We start from the raw sequence: 19,537 nt of genomic DNA, 5'->3' as shown, positions 1-19,537 counted from the left end.
ATCATCATCATCATCTGTTAGTGAAGCAGGTGGAAAATCACGATCAGGAATTCACCCGCAGGCTAATTCCATCACCCAACCTTATTTGCACATCCATCCCAATTTACCCTCAAAATTTGGACCAAGAGCTACCTTGCATCAGAATATGACTCAAGCAAGTCAGCCCAGCTGCATCCTACAGAGCAAACCAAGGTCACCCTCCCCCACCCCTGCATGCGAATACTAGAAGCCACCCCCCACAAAAGAAAACCCCAACACAAACTCTCTTGGGCTGGTTAGTCCTGACGGAAATTGCTTCACCTTCTGCTAGTGAGACCCCATCAAACAACCAAGCCTACCTGCCAGGCTTCCTGCCAGCACACTCTGGGATAAAGTGCAAGTGTGTCACACTGAGCGCAAGCAGGCAATATGAGGAGCAAAACTCTTGCACACAGGAAAGGAACCTGGAGGCGCAGGAGCCCAGCAGGATTCTAGCTTGAGGGGGGAGGATGTTCTGGGGGGGCCCAGCTGCCGCCTCCTGCTCTGCCCTCCTTCTCCCCCTGGCAGGCTACTCACCTTCTTTGTGACAATGTTGCCCTGCTCGTCTGTAAATTGCTCCTCAGTCACTTGTTCCCCTGGAATATCCAGCGCTTCATTCCCCTGGAGGGTTGGGAAAGCAGAAAGGAGAGTGAGCAAGTCTGCTAGGGGACCACCAAGTCCTTCGCCCTCCCAGAACTGGCACAGAGCAGCAGACATCCTCTCAAAGCCCCATGGGGGGTTCAAAGAAAGTCAGCTCTTGGGGCAAAGCCAGGGCTCTCCCTCTCTCTCCAGGCCCTGCCTGCCCTGGTCCCAGGTGCCCTTCCGCCACACTACCAGTCAGGGAAGCTTGGCACGGCATCCTTGAGTGGCATCAAGGGCCCGTGGGTGGGCACCAAGCTGGCCAGTCTGGGGGAAGCCTCCTCCTCCGGCCAGCTACCTGGACAATGACTCGCCGGCGCACCACCCTCGTGGAGACGGGCTCCTCATCATCACTCAGCCCCTCGCTCTCGCCCAGCTCCTTGTCCAGCTCCTGGTGGATGTGCTTGAGCATGAAGCGGAAGGAGCCCTGGGCAAAGTGCAGCAGGTTCTGGCAGCTGACCAAGAAGAAGCCAAGCAGGACCAGGCTGATGAGCAGCTGGGTCAGGAAGCCCCACATAGTGCCCAGAGAGCCGCTGGCCTAACGTTGGCCTTCCCTCATGGCATGAGGGCACTGCCCAGGCTACTGGCAGCAGCAGCCTCTGGCTCACGACTGGGAAGCGGGAAGGGGCCGGGCTGGGTAGGAAAGGCTGCTTAATTTTAGCCTCCCCCTGACCAGCTGTTTGGAGGCTCTGGCCAACCCTCCCTGCCCCCTCCTTCGGCCACAAAGATGCGGCAGGGGGGGCGCTGGCACGAGGCCTGCCCCAGCCTGGTGTCTCCTGATGCGCACAAAGAGCCAAGGAGCACGCCTTGCCTGAGCCACCTAGGAGAGGTCTGTGCACCTATGTCTTGCATGGCAGCCCCCTGCCCCCCCTGTTCTCTGGCATCCTGAGCAGTTCTATTTCTGGCCCCTCCATACCTGGCTCTGGGTGAGAACCAGGCGCTACCCAATTAGGAAGCAAGTGAAGAGGCCGGCTGGCCAGGATATAAATAGAGCAGAGCGGCTGAACATGGCTGCTGGGCCAGCCCCCTCCCCCCTAGCAAGAGGTGGGGGCCAAGTGAGCTTCTTCTGCACAGGAGTGCAAATGTCAGCAGAGCAACCTTCTCATTTAGCTGACATACTCCCCCACCACCACCACCTTTTTTTAGCCAAAGGCATCTCCCCCAAAGCAGCTGGCAAAAGCTAATACTGTAACTATTGCTACCATATCAAATAAGAAGCAACAAGCGAAACAAATTGGAAGCCAAACATCCCAGCAGAGTGTCAGCAGGCAACTCAAGTGATGCTGAACCCCCTGAAATAGATCTCTCTGGATCCCAAGAGCTAAATCTTGGCAGAAGATTTCTGCAGCCTTGGTCCCCCACCCACCTACCCAGCCCGTCTGCTTCACTGGGTAAGATATACTGAGCTAAAGCATGAAGAGCGTGTTGGATGCTTGAACTGAGCTACTTTGCTGGACCAGTTCTTACAACAACCCAGCAAAGGAGGCCTGGTTTTTTGCATCCCTACTACAAATAGAGACTGCAGTGTTACTGTGCTGTTTTTCCCCCAAGAGACAGCATGGTTTTAATGGGTGCGATGAAATACTGTACTGGTCAGGTGACTCTCTCACTGCTTGACGCACCTGATGGGTGCCATGTTATCAACAATGTTTTGTTTCATTTAAAAAAACGATTTAGTGGTGTGTCAAATTTGATTTTTTTTGGTTACAGGTCAAATTTGATTTTTTTTGCATTTCATGGCTCCAGTGCCGCCAGCATTTGAACGATGCATTCCGTCAGCACAGATAGATATTTCAGAATACATGGATGCAATATTCCCCAGAGTGCCTGCATTTCAGCAGTGTGAAGTCACGTAAGAGTGTTGAATTATTGTTGTATATTCTCTCGGCCATAGCTTTGTTTTGTTTGTAAAGCTTTGAAATCTTTGCTACAGATATACATTAGGTGAAATTTAATCTCATGCTGTGATGTTTGTTCCACATGTTGCTCTGAGGGTTCTCCCCTCTCCTCCCCCAGCCAATTTTCTGTCCTTAGGCAGGGCTGCTGAGGGTGGAGCTCCTTTGGTGACTCCCACCCACAATGCTTATCTAGTGCCTTGACTTGGTTTATTCTTTTGCCTCTATGGACTGATCAGAGAGGGGTATTGCTTTGTCTGGATGGGAATCGTGAAGGAATGTTGCACTCTCCTACCTGTGTTTGTCCAAATATGCTACTGTCCGCTTCCTCCAGCCACTTAGCCAGGCCCTGCCGCCTCCCAGGCTGGAGCCCCCACTCCCTCTCCTCCGACGAGTCCATCCGGGTGTGCTCCGGCCTCTCCCTCTCCCGGCCCCGCACTCTGTAGGGCACCGACTGCCGCAGTGCTGGGGGGCTCAAGGACACTCCCTTGGGCAGGTCCGACAGACTGGAGATGAAGGTGCTCTCCACAGCCCAGTTGCCCAGCCTGGGGAGCAAGGACAGAAGGACGTGGAAATGCAGGCAAGCAAAGGGAGGCAAAACACAGGGCTGCCTAGGCACCTGCCTCATTCTGAGTCAAGACAGCTTTATTAACTACGAGCCCCACAATTTGGGGTCATCCCTAAACTGTACTGTGAGCCTCACATTTTGTACTATCCACCCAAACTGAGTAATTGATACACCCAACCGGGGTTTGTAGTTAACATCTAAAAATCAAACATTGTGTGATTCACTCCAATCTGGTGCCAAACATTTACAATAGTTTTGTACCATTTTGTACTGCAAACCCTGCGCTTTGATTGGTCCACACTGACAGAGGTGCCCAACACCACAGGCCACATTGAACTGCAGAATGGACCCCATTCCTGAGCCCCGCCCCCAATGCACGCCCCCAGCAAAGGACCAATGATCTGCAGAACAGAGGGGGGACTTCTGTGTCTCATATCCTAGTAGCCCCTTGCTTGGAGTGACTGCTGCAATGCTCTCTATGCAGGGGGCCTTTCAAACTAGCCTGGAAATTTCAGCTGGTACCCAATGGGTTCCCGTTAGGAGAGGAGTGACCGGAGGGGTTGGCACCCAGAGTAAAGTTCAAAAATCCCGTGGTGCCCATGGGTCTAACAGCCTCTGGTCTACTCTGACTGGCAGCAGATCTCCAGGCCTTTCCTGTCTGTGTTAGGCGAGGTGTGTTTTGAGGGGAGATACGGGGAATTGAACCTAGGGTCACTTACATGCAAGGCATGCAACACTGAGCTAGAGACAATAATATAATAAAAACAATAAATTTATTACTTGTATCCCGCCCATGTGACTGGGCTGCCCCAGCCACTCTGGGCAGCTTCCAACACATAAAAAAGCACAATTAAACATCTACCATTAAAAATTCCCAATGCAGGGCTGCTTTCAGAAGTCTTCTAAAAGTCAAATAGTTGTTTATCTCCATGAAGGGAGGCTGTTCTACAGGGCAGGCGCCACTACCAAGAAGGCCCTCTGCCTGGTTCTCTGTAACTTCATTTCTCACAGTCAGGGAACCGCCAGAAGGCCCTTGGAGGAGGACTTCAGTGGCTGGGCTGAGTGATGGGGGTGGAGAGGCTCCTTCAGGTATACTGGGCTGAGGCCATTTAGTGCTAAGACGGTCAGCACCAACACTTTGAATTGTGCTCAGAAATGTACTGGGAGTTAGTGTAGATTCTCTAGAACCGGTGTTATATAGTCACCGCGGCCACTCCCAGGCACCAGTCTGGCTGCCACATTCTGGATTAGTTGTAGTTTCTGAGCCACCTTCAAAGGTAGCCCCACGTAGAGCGCATTGCAGTAGTCCAAGTGAGAGATAACTAGAGCATGCACCACTCTGGCGAGACAGTCTGCAGGCAGTAGGTTCTCAGCCTGTGTACCAGATGGAGCTGGCAGACAGCTGCCCTGGATACAGAATTAACCTGCGCCTCCATGGACAGCTGTGAGTCCAAAATGACCCCCAGGCTGTGCACCTGGTCCTTCAGGAGCACAGTTACCCCATTCAGGACCAGGAAGTCCCCCACACCAGCCTGCCCCGTCCCCCAGAAATGTTCAACCTCAATCTGTTGGCCACCATCCATCCTCCTACTGCCTCCAGAGACTCACACAGGACGTTCCCCACGGCTGGCATCCCTGCAAGCGGGGAGCGCATTACCTCTCTTTGCCCTTGTCGATGACCCGACTGACGGTAGGCGACTCGGTGATGCGGGCCTGCACCCTCTGCTGGCCTGAAACAAGAGAGACTTTACTGTGGGAACCTGGCTTCCCGCCTAGAGGCCCCCCTGGCGCTCGCCGTCTGGCCTCCTCCCCTCTGACCTCTGACCTTCCTCCTGCTCTAGCATGTCCATCAGGCCATTCATGGCGTCTGAGTCCACTGTGTCGTCCTCCACCAGGTCCATGGAGCCCAGCGGGTCCGGGCCATGTGCGTCCTCCAGGAGCTGCCCCGGGAACCGGCCTTCGCTCGTGGCGTCCGAGTCCTCGGCCTTGCTGCACTCCAGCGAGGAGTCTTCGGCAGTCACCAGCGAGGGCGTCAGCCCCGAGGACCACACCTGCATGTCGGACATCTCCATGAGGGCGTCCTGCTCGCTGGCGGCCATGGGGATGGCATCCATGACGGCCACCTCGCTCCAGTACTGGTCAGCGCGCAGCGGGGAAGGCAGAGCGTAATGCAGGGAGGCGGGGGAGAGCAGCTCGTCCTGCAGCGAAGCATAACCTGCATGGGCAGACAGAGGGGGACAGGCTAAGGTGCTGCAGGGCAGGACAGGCGACCCCGGCCCTCTGGCCGTCGGGGCACGCGGGGTGAAGGTCTCCATCCCAATGCGTGTCAGTCCAAGAGAACACAGCCATTGGGGTGGTGAGCAAAGCCAGCTAAACCATTGGGGGTGGGCAGGTGGAGAGAGCGCCCCCAAAGATGAATGGCAGCGCTGTTGGGCTGCCACCCAAATGGCAGGTTTCAAATGGAAATGGGGAGCCAAGGCCCCGTGTCTTTACCAACGCCAGAGCAGCTAACCTGTGGCCTCCCCGATATTGCTGAGCTACAGCTCCCATCGTTCTGGACTTCTGGCCATGATGTTGGCTGGGACTGATGGGAGTTGGAGTCCAGCATCGCAGGGCAGGCCAAAGGTTCCCTGCCCTGCCCTGCTCTGTGCCGTGTTTCTGGTGGGCCCTGGAGCCCCTTGCCCTCAGCTGCCTCCTGGGTCTCCCCCTAGCACTGGTTTCCCAGAGAATAATGGAGGGTCCCTTGTCAGGAGTAAAGGAGAGCAGAAAGGGGGCAGTGGGGAGTGTTCAAAAGAAAACCTGATCAGGAAACAAATGTCACCTAGCCAAGCACTACCGTACATAAGGCTCAAGTTGCATTGATGCCTCTCTCTCTCACCTTCACTCAGTTTATGCAAATGACTGATTAGTCATCGGTATCAAAAATGAAGATCAGGAGAGGGACTTGTAACTCAAACAAGCCTTTTTGTGCAATGGAGGTCTTTTCCAATTGCTTTATAAATTCTATTTCAGCAGAAGTTAGAAACAAAACAAGACAAAACACCTTGTAATAATAATATAATAATATAATAATTTATTACTTATACCAGCCACTCTGGGCGGCTTCCAAGGGGTATTAAAAAACCCAAAAAGCATCAAACCTTGTTGCCTTATGTACAAAAACTCCCTTCAAGTCTTTAATAGTAACATAAAAAGTCCAGAATGTAGCACCTCAACATGCCCTCTTATTTTATATATATCAAACATATTGATTGTCTTTATATATGAGAGGCAACAATGAAATAGAAAACAATATTTCATTCATTTTTTGAACTGCTTTCACTTTCTGTCACTCTCCAAAGCATAGCTTTTTGACTTGAAATGTGCTGATCTACTAAAAATTTCATTTTAATATTAAAGACTTTGGGATTATCTATATGCTTTGTTTCACTGAAAGCTGTTTTCTTTCATTTGGTTTTTGATTCTCTCCTGTTCACAGAAAGTGAAGGGAGGCCCTCACTCCTTTCCAAGAACCCACCGCTTCAAAGAACTGGCCTCGCCCTGTAAGGCAGATGAAATCAGGGCCGGCCCTATCATTAAACCAGTGAGGGAGTGGTGCCAAGATCCTGGAGAATGGAATGTGTGAGTGTCCCATGGTGTGCTGTCAGCTGCAGTGCCTGGGTGGAAATTGGTAAAATGTCCTGGAAAATCCAGACGCATGGCAGACCATGCTGGCAGTGCCATTTTTGCTGATGTTCAAAAAATAATAATACAAAAAAAGCTAAAACCTTTTCACTGTTTGAAATACAGGAACCCTAGCCCTATGCTAACTTCCTCCCCTCAAATGCAGAGAAAGCTGTGGCAAGATTCAGTGGTCAGTTAATAAGCTTGGCTACATGGGATGAGAGAGAGCGCCATCTTGGCCTTGAGTATGAAGAAATAGCTGAAGACTGACAATTGCCCTTTGGGGGAGTTGGAGGTGATTTGAAAGACGCGAACACATTTCTCCCACTCCTGCATCTGGAAACTGAGGGCTCTATCCAATGACCTCTGTCCACCAGCACAAGGTCTCTTGCACAAGTGGAAGAGTCCGTTTTAATATTGCACAACACAGGAACTCAAGGCAACAGTTGCACTAGCAGAAGCCTGCTGTGCCACAAATTGCACAATCTGTTGTGCAACTAAGGCCACATTCACACCATACATTGAAAGCTTGTTTTCTCCTGCTCTGGAGGGTAGGACTCAAACCTATGGCTTCAAGTTAGAAGAAAGGAGATCCCGACTAAGCTCCAGGAAGAACTTTCAACAGTGGAACGGTCTCCCTCGGAAGGTTGCAGACTCTCCTTCCTTAGAGGTTTTTAAGCAGAGACTGGATGGCCATCTGACATAGATGCTTTAGCTGAGATCCCTGCATTGCAGGGGGTTGAACTAGTTGACCCCCAGGGTCCCTTCCAACTCTACGATTCTATGATTCTATGAAAGCACTATGATACCAACCACATTAAACAGCCATGGCTTCCTTCAAATAATTCTGGGAGCTGTAGTTTGCTAAAGGAGCCGAGAGTAGGGTCATCTTCCCCTCCCAGTACTACAGTTCTCAGTGGAACAAATATACCACTAATTGGCTTTAACTTAGCTCCACATGAGTGTTTGAGTATTGTTTAAATACCTGTTTGATCAGAGGCAGCAGCCAGACAAATTAAAATGTGTGTAAATGCTGTGGGAAGCAGAGTTTCTCTCAAACCTCACTTTCATTTCTCTTCAAAATGACTGTCATTTAAGCCTGAGAGGGAACCATGTTTTTGAGACGGGGGCTCAAAGGTAGAGAAAAATATGCCTCTGACCATATGCAAAAGGAACATCTGTCAACACTGAGTAGCTGCGAACAGTCTTGCACTTCAGGGATTGGGGAGAATGGCTGTGAAGAATCTAAGCAACTCAAAAGCATTCCCTGAAGATCTTAGGTACTATAATTATACTCTTACCCCTTTGCTGTTCATTCAAAGCAGCTTCACCTCTCTCTCTCTCTGGGAACTTGGTGTGGAGGAGAGCAATTCTCCCACATGTTCCCAAGAAGGCTCAAGGCTCAGCCAAAGGGCAGAGCCTTGCTCCAACCCACACTTTGCCCTTGGAAAGAACAAGGACTGAGAGGGGGGGGGGGAATGAGTGCTGCTAAGCCAGGTTGCCTATGGCTCTGCACTTAAGTGCACAGACAGAAGAGGCTTCCAAGATCAGGTCCCCAAGTGCAAAATGACCAGCTCCGAAAACAGGGTGCTTTGTTTCACATGCTGCACTGTAGCCCAAAGTCCAAAGCACACGAAGAGTTTCAGAGAATTTTAAAGACTCACTCTTTAATTAAGGTGTGCTGAAGTAGCCGAAGAGCATACCACATGGGCATCTTCTATGCTTTCGTGGACTAGAGTCCTCTTTGCCACAGTACTTTTGGTGTTGTTCTTTTGGGGTCCTGCTGTCACTCAGCGGGAGGCAAATGGAGCTGTGGGGAACATCTCACAGTGCTCTGGCACAGCTCCTATGGGGCATGCGGCAGGGAAATTCCCAGTAAGTTATGCCCCATATGCCTTAAATACGTGTGCCTGGAAGTGGGTGTAATGGATGGCTCAGTCGTAAACTCAGAGTCATGGGTTTGAGCTCTACATTGGGCAAAAGATTCCTGCATTGCAGGGGGTTAGACTAGATGACCCATGTGGTCCCTTCCAACTCTACAATTCTATGATTTGAATTTTCCTGTTCAGGCATCAAAAGGAATCACACAATGCCTGTTCGGCATTCATAAGAAATCTATATTTTAATATGCCAGCACCCAAACTTTGGAACTCCCTGCCTATTGACATCAGGTAGACACTTTTGCCATATTATTTTCAGTGCCTGCTAAAAACCTTTTTGCTTATGCAACCTTGTCCAGACCTGTAGAAGCTGAATTTTTAGCTACTGTTGATTTTAATCATCTTTTGAATTTTAATGATTTTGAATAATTTCAAATGATACCTGTTTTAAACTGTTTCTATTTAAAATTGAATTGCTTTTTAAAAAAACCTGCTTTAAATGTTTTTTCTTAAAACCCAGTGGTACGTCCATTTTATGGAGTAAATAATTGCAACAGTGCTGGCCTTGTGCTGGCTCATTTGCACCCAGAGGGCACCGACACACTCCCTTCTCCAGCTCAAAGCATTTAAAGGGTTGGAGGGAAGAAGGAGCTCTTGGACCACCTCAGAAGTACAGAAGTACGTGGGCAGCTTGGTCTGTGGAAAGAGCACCATCTCCTAGGGCCCAAGCCCTTTTGGGCCCCCCATTGTTTTTTGGGAGGGGCTTCCCCTATGTTCAAAAGTGGCAGAGGAGGCTGCGGACGCTGCAGCTTCAGTGGCCAACTCCCCGCCCTCTTCCTTCTGCTGCAGTGGAAGCAGCCCCTGGCTCCTCCGACATCCTGATGTCATACGTGTGACATCATGCACCGCATGATGTTGCCCCCCCTTCTCCTTTGGAAGCTGGTGCCTCTGTGGTTTCATCTCCAGAGCAATGTATTAAACATGCATGGGTTTGCTGGGGCAAAATGGGAAGGTTTGCTCCAAAATCGCACAATGCACAAAATGTGCTTATTCCCCACTAAGGATGAGGAGAAATTCCATTTCCAAAACAAGGAATGGAAACAGAAGCATTCTCTGAAATGAGCACCTCTCTGATTTTACCAAGGCAGTTCTCCAATCAAGGAATGTGCAAGAAATGCATATACTAGTACAGGGGTTCCCAACAAAATTTTCTCGAGGACCCCTCATCGTGCCGCTATTGTGACAAGGACCCCCATTAATTCCTAATCCTAAAATTAAAAAGTGAGAGCCAAATTAAGTCTTTTTATATTTTATATTTATACGTTTTTTACAGTTACAACAGAGTACTCCATCAGTATACAGTTAGTTTTAATTTTCAGTTCTTAATGAGATGAGTTAAATCTGTCCTTTGAGTCCATTATTTCTGAAATATTAGGTTCCAAATTTGAAACTTTCACTCTGAAATCCGACCGCATGTCGAGCCAATTCCTATATTTGTTTTTCATGAAACACATGGAAGAAAATGCTTGCTCACACAGATATGTGGTTGCAAATGGAAGGATCTTTTTCATTGCCTTATCTCCAAGTTTCTTGTAGTCCTTGCGGCATACAGCAGAACTAATGCCTCTATCTAATTTTAGTTTTGCGCTAGACTCTGCTCATGCAGGAAGCGGCCAAAACAAAAAATCTGTTATCATATGAAATATATTTAATATTTTTTTAATTCTAATAGCATCTTGCGGACCCCTCTGGCATAGCTCGCGGACCCCTGGGGGTCCCCGGACCACCTGTTGGGAACCACTGTACTAGTACAAAGTGTGTACAGTACATCAATGCAGCCAGTGTTTTCACTTGCTCCCTACAGCTGCTCTTGACCTTGGGCAGCCCTTGGGCATCTGCTGCTCCCAGGTGCACCCATCAGGTTTCAGGCAGCCAAGGTCTGAGCCACCCCTTGCTGCAATTTTGCAAGGGGGAAAGAGGCATCTGGGCCACAGCAGCTGGCAAGAAGCCTGGAAAAAGTGTGAGACGTACCTCAGTGTATCTCAGTAGGGAAGGGAGGAGTCAAGGAGAACCAGGGATGTAGGAGAGCAGTGGCAGCTCCACTTATATACACCTGGCTACAGTTGGGCATGAGAATTAAAGTGCTTACTCTGAGACTTCATAGGAAAGGTGAGTTTTGGATTCTGAAGAGCCCTACACCAAACTGCAAGCAACGTTTGTAACTTTAATCTGCTCATGTTCACTCCTTGCCAGACTGATCTCCCACCCCGTTCCCTTCTTTGCCTCCCCACTATTGACATTTAGGCTGCAACAGACATTTGGGGGCCAAGACCTATTTATTGGCGAAGCTCTATAAAGCACCATGTAGCTTATTGATAGTGCTGTGTAATGGATAAACTGCAACAGAAAGGGCAATTGCTTCACCCGCTGGCAGAGGAACAAGGGGGACAAAAACCTCCCCCAGGTGTGCTGTGTGTGAGGGGGACTCTTGCTCCATGCAGCTTTTCCACAGCTGCTGCGGCTGGACTTTGCCTGCTCAGCCGTGCGGGGGTGGGGGTGAGGGTGGGGTTGTCCTTTGGGAGAGTCAAGCTGCCCAGGGGGGCTTCGGGATCAGCAGGCTGAAGGGAAGCCCTTCCCATTTCACCAGGCTCCGCTAGCAGCCGTTGGGTAAGGAAGGGAAGCCAGGAAGGGAGGGCAGCTAGCAGCAAAGGGCAAAGTGGCAACATTCAGCCTGGCATGGCCTGCCAGGTCCGGCCAGGCACAGCATGCATTCGTCAGCAGGGCAAAAGCTCTCGGACGGACAGCTCAGGTCAAATGAGAGAGAGAGAGAAAGATAGAGAAACAGTGGAGACAGGCAGTGGAGGAGAAAAAGGAGGAAGAGGAGAGAGGTCAGGACGAGGACGGAGGACAACGGTCAGGATAGGCGCCAACTGGCCAGCCAACTCAGGCTGATAGCATGTGGAAGCACGCAGATTGAACTGGGATGGGAAAGGGGGGTGGGAAAGGAGAGCCCACACCTCTGAGCCCCTCCCTGTGTGCTGCTGCTTCTGGCTCCCAGGGCCCACTAAGCCACCCCAGCGCACACCCTCTTGCTCATGCGCTATGCTTTATGGATCTAGCCCAGGGTCCAGGCTTCAAAGCCCAGAACCTCTCTGCCCCCATCTCCAGTCACACCTTGCGCCACCCAAGGCCTGATCCCTAGAGGCCATTTGAGCTGCACCATTGCAGTGCCTCTTTCTCTTTCTGCACCAACCTCAAATTCCCTCTCTCAGGGCAGCCTCTCTCTGGATCTACGCAAGTTTTCCTATCTTTGTGCACCACAGAAGGTGTGCTCCTTAACCCTCCCCCCTGCATCACTACAAGCCTGCATAACTACTGCCTAACTTTCTGCAAAGGCCACTTCCTAATGCCAGGGTCCCAGTCTGGACCCCACCCCCACCCGGCTATTCACTTTATGGACCACCAGCGCCCTCTGTATGCAGCGTGGCACATGACAGCACAGCCACTTTGTCCCTTGAACTCCAGGACCCTGGGCTCGCCCACACTTCTGCTTGTCTCACTGCTTCCCCCCAGGAAAAGCTGCTCCTCATCACTGAATGTCAGCTGGGTTTTCCAGGGATGGGTCTTTGTTCTGCTTCAGTGATAAAGAGCGGGTTTCCCCAAGGAAGGAGGTGGGGCAAACTGAAAACTGCTTGTGTTTTTTGGCAGGAGACCAGTGGAAATGTGGGAGTGTTCTCGCCCCTTGCACCCCCAACTGTTCTTTAACACCTGGCTGTGGCCCTCGCTGGCTCTTGCCCCTCTTGCCCAGAGCCACCCAGCATGCCCCAACACCTGATCCCACCATGGCATTCCCTGGGGGTCTTGTGGATTTATTCCACCCCGCCAGGGTGTGAACTCTGTGTTGGCTGGTTCTAGCTGAGGCCAAAGGGGAAGGAAGCTGCCAGCCAGAAGGGCTTCTTAGCAGGCAGGTAGCTGGTTGATCTCAACGGGCTGAAGGGGGCAGCAGAAATCCAGAGGGAGGTGGGGAGGGAGGGTCAGTGAAGTGCCACTGAAAAGACCTGCACAAGCCTAGCCTGGGCACATGACTCCGGCTTCACAAGAGACACCAGGCAAGGCTCCGCTGCGGCAGGAGCTGGGCCGGCACTCACCATTCATCTGGGAGGGCGACAGGGAGTAATCCCGATTGGAGTAGCGTTTGTCTCCCTTCAGGCTACGGCTTTGCCGGGAGGAGCCTTCCAGCATGTTGATGATCTCACTGCGGTCTATGTTGCGCAGAGCCGTGTACAGGTTCTCCACTGCCAAAGGAGAAGAGGAAGGAGACCTATCAGCCAGGCAAGACAGCAGGGGATTCATTTTTGCAACCATCCTATCATGGAATGTGGCAGGAACAGGTTGCCCAGCCCCAGGCTTCTTCTTTCTTTTCTCTCCCTCTACGCCCCCCCCCCATGCCTTATTAATTGAAAACAGTATAACAAAAATGATCATTAGGTTAAAGACAGCATAAAAAGTAACAAAAGAAAGAAAATTCTAGTGTCGTTCATTCCTCAGTTATTTGCTTTTTACATCATTTTGCAATTGATTCAATGTGACCTCCCATTTTCCCATTATGTTCCCAGATTACGGTATGTTTCTTGGATGCGCACTTAACTTTATTTTCTCCATGTTGTTTGGCTTACTTTAAGTCTTATAACATTATCCTATTTACCCACAGAAGTTCAATCAATACCTGCCAACGGATTAATATTTTGACATGTTCCTTTACACAAACTCTATATGTGTCCCACTCTCTGTTAAATTTTTCATCTGTAACGTCTTGTGACCTTGCTGATAGTCTCACTAGTTCGGCATACTCTCTCAGGTTTTTTTGCCAGTCTGATTTGGATGGGATATCTTCTGCATTCCAGCCGTTTGCAATTAACATTCTGGCAGCAACATACATAAAGACTGTCCTAAACTTTTTTGGAATTTCATTACCCATAATTCCTAGCAGGAAGGCTTCCAGCTTTTTAGGGAAGGAACATTTGAACATTTTCTTCAGCTCGTTATAAATCATTTCCCAGAACTGTCTAATCTTTTTACAGTTCCACCAAATGTGGATTCATGTGCCTTCAGCCTCCCTGCATTTCCAGCAAATGTCTGTTCTAGATCTAAACATTTTGGTCAATTTGACTGGTGTTAGGTGCCACCTATAAAGCATTTTCATGGGTGTTTGCTCATCTTTATCATGGAAATTCTTTCCCCAAAATAGATATTTAGCCTGCTCCAAATTTCCAGTTTGTTTCTGATTTCCTTCCAAGTGTTAACATAGCTATCCTGGAATAATTTGATATTCTTAGCTGTGAGCCATATGCCCAGATATTTCACTTTTTTCCTAATTTCCAGGCCGCATATCTCTTGTAATTCATTTTTTCCTTGCACATCCATATTTTTCACCAACAATTTGGTTTTATTTGTGTTAAGTTTAAAACCTGTCACTCTCCCGGATTAATTTATCAACTCTAGTGTTCTCAATAGACTTTCCTTTGGGTTCTCTGTCATTATTATCAGGTCATTGGCAAAGGCTTTGAGTTTATAAGATTCCCCACCACCACTATACCTCTTATCTCCCTGTCTTCTCTTCTCTTCTTATTCAGGATTTCCAATACTAAAATAAATAATAATGGAGACAAGGGGCAGCCTTGCCTAGTTCCCTTATATTGCATTCCTCCATGATGTTGCTATTTATAATGAGTTTCGTTTTTTGTTCTGAATAGATTGCCTATATTCCTCGGCAGAAAGTGTCACCAAATCCCATGAGGTTTATTTGTGTTTTCACGAAACTCCACAAAACAGGCTTCACTTGTCCAGATACTGGTAACAGTTGGATCCGGTGGAATTAATTTGTGCCTTGAAAAGCACATAGAGCTGGAAGAAGACGTAGGAAAGACTGATCCTCTTTGGACTTCCTTTCAACTCTGGGTACTTTTCAAGGAAAAAAATTAACCCTCCTCACAACCAGGGAGGAAATGAATGCTAAGAGAAGATCCCAAGAATGTACCTTTAGGGAGACTAGCCATGCACAAACAAGGAACATTGACCCCCTCATTGCCTGCCCAGACCAGGAAAGAGGAGGCCTGAGGAGAGTCATGGCATAGCCAGCTGCTCCAATGTGTGATGCATTCAGTGTTTTGTTGGGTGAGGGTGAAGGAATGCCATGTATCAAATGTGGCTTTGAGCAAAGGAACAGTCCCCCCGGGGGATCCTCAGTTCTGGTGGTGTGTGGCCTCCCTCCCTCTTCAGAACAGCAAGAGATGAAGCCCATGTGCCCCCAGCCCCCTTGCTAATACGCACTGTTGGCACTCTGGCCACCACGGCTGGTCCACAGGTTCAGCAGGGCCAGGCTCTGCTCCAGAAGGGAGTTGGGATTCTCCACACGGATCCTATTGATGTCATCCACACCAAACTGCAGCTCCCGGGCCAGCTCTGGAGGGGGGTGGGTGGAGGGGCCAGGAAAGAGACGCAAAGCACAGCAGCCATCAGACATGGAGGGGGTGGAAGCAGGAAGGCCCCTGCAACTTGCCCTCTATGCCAGCGGCAGTGAACCTTTTGCAGCCCGAGGGCCAGCATTCAGAGCGACCTTCCAAGGGCCACATGTCACGGTGGGGGGAGAGCAATGGAAGTGACTCTTCGGCTGCACAGGGGGCCGGTGCTCCTCTCTGCCTTGTCTCCAGGCAAGCAAGCGGCATTGTCAGAATCCAGGGACACATCCCAGCCAGCCCAAAACTCTCTGCATGCAAAGCAAGGGCTAGTGAGGGCAGCACCAAGAGTCAGACAGGAAGGCCTGAAGTTCCTCACCCCTCCCTGCTGTTGGGTATGCCACACTTGGCGCAGTTTAGTTATATATTTAGAAAAATATTAAAATGCTGCCCAGAGTGGTTGGGTAAGGTACAAGTAATAAATTATTATTATTAATTATTATTCATAAAGGTTTACAGCAACTATGTGTACACAAGAAAAACCATACAAAACTTGTAATCAGATATGGAAAGATGTACTCCTGATTGCTGAGGGCTAATGGAGCAGAAACATTTCTAGCATGCATTTCCAAGTTGGCACAGGAGGCACCTGCTGAATCTCCCCCGGCAGAGTCTTCCCTACAAGACACTGAAGGCTCAGTTCTTGCTGTTGCCAAATGAGCCTCACCAACTTGGGGAACGGCCAGCAAGAGGCTCCTGCAGAAGGTCCCCAAGACAGAGCTGGGAGACAAGGGTTCTCCTGGCTGTCGACTAACCCTGGAGACTTTTTGCCAGGTGGGTGTTTACAAAAAAACAAAAACAAAACAGGGAGTGTGTGGGATAATAGCAGGAAAGCAAGCCCGGGGTGGTAGGAAGACAGAGCTTCTGAGGTCAGTTGTGGGAACTGGGGGCCAAAGGGGTCTGTGCTATAGTGTTTTGTGCTATAGTGCAGGGGTCAGCAAACTTTTTCAGCAGGGGGCCGGTCCACTGTCTCTCAGACCTTGTGGAGGGCCGGACTGTATTTGTTTTTTGTTTTTTTAAAAAAGAACGAATTCCTATGCCCCACAAATAACCCAGAGATGCATTTTAAATAAAAAGACACATTCTATTCATGTAAAAACATGCTGATTCCTGGACCTTCCGCGGGCCGGATTGAGAATGCGATTGGGCCGCATCTGGCCCCCGGGCCTTAGTTTGGGAACCCCTGCTATAGTGCAACAAAAGCAGGACATAAAACAAATGGGGAAAATGGCAGGATGCCAGCAGGAAGTTATGCAACAATGAGGCCGTAGGTCTGCCCCAAAACACCTGCAGGCAGAAACAGTCTTGGCAGCAGGATTGTGCATAAGCGCCCCGACGCCTCCAGAAGAACAAATCATGAAAGTACAAGGAAAGGGATGCCTGGAAGAGCCTCTCCTCTTTTTGCAAGGAGACCAGTGTCAACTCACCAGCCCAACTGAGGCCCAAATGCTCTGCAATGACAGCCATCTTCATGTCTGTTCTGTCCTTCTCTGTGCTGCTTACTGAGCCTGGGGGCAGGGAGGGGGAAGCAGAGTAAGTTTGGGGCAAAGACAGGGCACAAAACTCACGGTCACTGCTGGGGTCTCTAGCATTGTGCAGGTTGTTAGCAGCCTCTGGTCAAGAGGCTGATTGTCCCTTACCCAACTTTGCCCTTTATTATTATTATTATTATTATTATTATTATTATTATTATTATTATTATTAAAATTTCTATGCTGCCAGAAGCTGTTACCATCAAGTAGTCTGGCACCCAACCCACCTGGGATGCTAGCTTTCCCCAAGCAAAGGAGACGGAGGAACATATAAACTCCATGCCTGCGGAAAGCTCCTATCATCATCATCATCATCATCATCAGTTGCTTTTTAGTTGTACTGAAAGCGTCTTAAATTAAAACCAGTTAAGAACATCCAATAAAAAGCTAAAAACACAGCTGAAGAGATAAAAGGGTGCACAGATCCCATCTCACTAAGAGACATCAGAATGTCTCCCTTCAGACTAATGGCAAAAGGTCGCCTTGAATCCCAGTTCTGTCTCCTGGCCCCTGAGCTGCCCCTGCCAAGCCCACTCTTCTGGCCCAGGACTCTTACCCAGGGTGCTGTCGCTGGGGAGGCTGTATCTCTCGCGCAGGGCTAACGGCGTCAACGTCCTCCTTCGCTCCTCACTGCCAGAACTCTGGGGGCATCAAGGAAAGGCACATCCTCCAACATTTGTCCAATGAAAATAGGGACAGCCCATTCCATAATGATAATTTTACTATTTATACCCCACACATCTGACTGGGATGCCCCAGCCAGCATCTCAGCGGCTTCCAACATATATAAAAACACAATAAAACATGTATCACCAGAAAACCCCTTCCCTATACAGGGCTGCCTTCAGATGGCTCGGGGGGGGGGGTCAGATAACTCCATACCCTCCAACATTTCTCCAATGAAAATAGGGACGTCCTAAGGAAAAGTGGGACATTCCAGGATCAAATCAGAAACCGGGAAGGCTTCTCTAAATCAGGGATGTCCCTGGAAAATAGGGACACTTGGGGGGTCTGGAAAGGTTGGTGATTTCCCTACCTCCAGGGGCCACTGAGAGAGGGAGGAGCAGACACACATGGCAAATTGGAGGAAGCCCTGCCTTAGTGCACTGAAATCTTGCAGTTTTGCTTGACTTTGTGTCAGTATTAAACTGAATGTTGTCTTTTCTGAGACCACAACAAAGCAATAGTTCTTATACAAAAATTGCATGGATAGATTGTCTAATTCCTTATCATGCTGTGCTAGGGCCCATCCAGCTTCAATTAGTGAAAATGTTAACAGTTCTTTAGACAATGTGTTATATGACTTTTTCCCAACCCTTTTCTATCTGGTGATGTATTCATGCATACATATATTCGATGTAAGCTGCTTAGAGACCCTCTGGGTGACAGGTGGGTAATAAGTTTAATCAGTACTATTTTTCTAGAAAAAGAACGGCCGGAACTTACCAAGAATGCCTCCCTTGTTCTCTTATGATGGTGATGTGCCCACCTGACAGCCACCAGAACTCACCTGAGAGATGCCAGGACTGAGTTCCAGCAAGTTCCTCCTGGGAAAAAAGCCCTGCGTTTAATGACTAAATAAATATCATGCTCAGGCGGGACTCACCTTGGAACAGGGCGGCATTGTGATGTTCAGGTGGCAGAGGACATGCTGGAGCTCTTCGTACTTCATGGCTTTGCGGAGGAAGGACAAGGAGCCGCTGGCTTCCCGGCTGCTGTCCCGCACCTGCCCCCAATATTATTATTATTATTATTATTATTATTATTATCATTATCATTATTATTATTATTATTTACTACTACTACTACTACCACCACCCAGGTTTTCTTCCTGACAAGGACTCAGGCTTATGAATAAAACAGAAACAACTAAAAACATTTTTTGAAACCCAATAATTTAAAAACAATTGTACATTTATAGAACTAAAACTTTATGTGTGTGTGTGAGAGAGAGAGAGATTAAAAACATGCAGCAAATTACAATAAAAACAGCACAGTACCAGCCCTTTCATTAAATGCAGTCAGTTCCCTAAAAGCCTCCTGGAATGAGAATTATTATAATAACAATTATTTATTCATTTATACCTTGCCCTGTTCTCAGAAAGGGACTCCAGGACAGCAGGGAGGGAGCCTGTCTAACTTCTCCCAGGAGAGAGTTCCAATCTGAGAGCTGCCACCAAGAAGGCCCTCTCCCACATCCCCCCAAGTGGGCTTGTGAGGGTGGCTGGACCGAGAGAAGGGCCTCCCCCAAACCCCGGCGGCTTTGTAGGTGGGAATATGGTCTTTCAGAGAGCTTGGACCTAAGCCTCACAGGGCTTTATAGGCCATCTCTTCCAACTCTACGACTCTATGATTCTAAGTTTACTCCAAGCTTGTGATGTCTTTTTTTGGCCCTCTCCACACCTTGTTCCCTTCACTGAGCTACAAGTTCCTTGCGGAGATGAACAGATGGGGAGGCCAACACCAACTGGACGCGGGTTCCTGGCGCTTCTCCTGGCCTATGCAGCTACAGCTGGGCTCAAGAGAAAGACTAGGTGGGGCGCTGGTCCTGAGCCAAAGCAATGTGGGACTTCTGATGTATTGGAGCCATGTGCTCTCTGAGGGGGAGGAAAAGACGGCACCTGCTCCCCACTGCAGGGACAGGACAGACCACTGGCTTGTGCTTCAGCCCTGCTGATGGGAGGGCATTGTCCACTGTGCAGCAGGAAGCAGGCCACTTTAAGGGCGTCAGGGGAAATAGGGTGTGGGTGTGCTGCCCTCCAGCTCCTGCCACCTGAAGCAGCTGCTCCACTTTATCCAACAACAGGCCTGGGCCCTGGATCTGGGC

General features: G+C 49.3%; 1 protein-coding gene across 7 annotated transcripts in view; it reads right to left on the bottom strand.

Annotated features, from left to right (window-relative positions):
• The window catches only part of ANK1 (ankyrin 1), a 181,017-nt gene that overhangs the window by 11,184 nt on the left and 150,296 nt on the right, over positions 1–19,537 (bottom strand). For 5 of the 7 annotated variants that reach the window (XM_088671398.1, XM_088671399.1, XM_088671400.1 and 2 more), the window contains 9 exons: positions 18,317–18,436; positions 17,267–17,351; positions 16,606–16,686; positions 14,994–15,125; positions 12,812–12,958; positions 4,946–5,335; positions 4,778–4,850; positions 2,848–3,097; positions 556–639 (listed from right to left, as the gene is read on the bottom strand). In XM_088671398.1, the coding sequence (XP_088527524.1) occupies positions 556–639; positions 2,848–3,097; positions 4,778–4,850; positions 4,946–5,335; positions 12,812–12,958; positions 14,994–15,125; positions 16,606–16,686; positions 17,267–17,351; positions 18,317–18,436 (1,362 nt within the window). Of the gene's footprint in view, positions 1–555; positions 640–955; positions 2,785–2,847; positions 3,098–4,777; positions 4,851–4,945; positions 5,336–12,811; positions 12,959–14,993; positions 15,126–16,605; positions 16,687–17,266; positions 17,352–18,316; positions 18,437–19,537 lie in introns of those variants that run through there. The other 2 variants (XM_088671403.1, XM_088671402.1) reach the window with 2 other exon arrangements.

The sequence above is a fragment of the Zootoca vivipara genome, chromosome 6, assembly GCF_965207765.1.
Source record: "Zootoca vivipara chromosome 6, rZooViv2.hap1.1, whole genome shotgun sequence".
NCBI classification, from domain to species: domain Eukaryota; kingdom Metazoa; phylum Chordata; class Lepidosauria; order Squamata; family Lacertidae; genus Zootoca; species Zootoca vivipara.
Note: the sequence above shows the minus strand (reverse complement) of the source record. Positions and strands in the feature narration are given on the sequence as shown.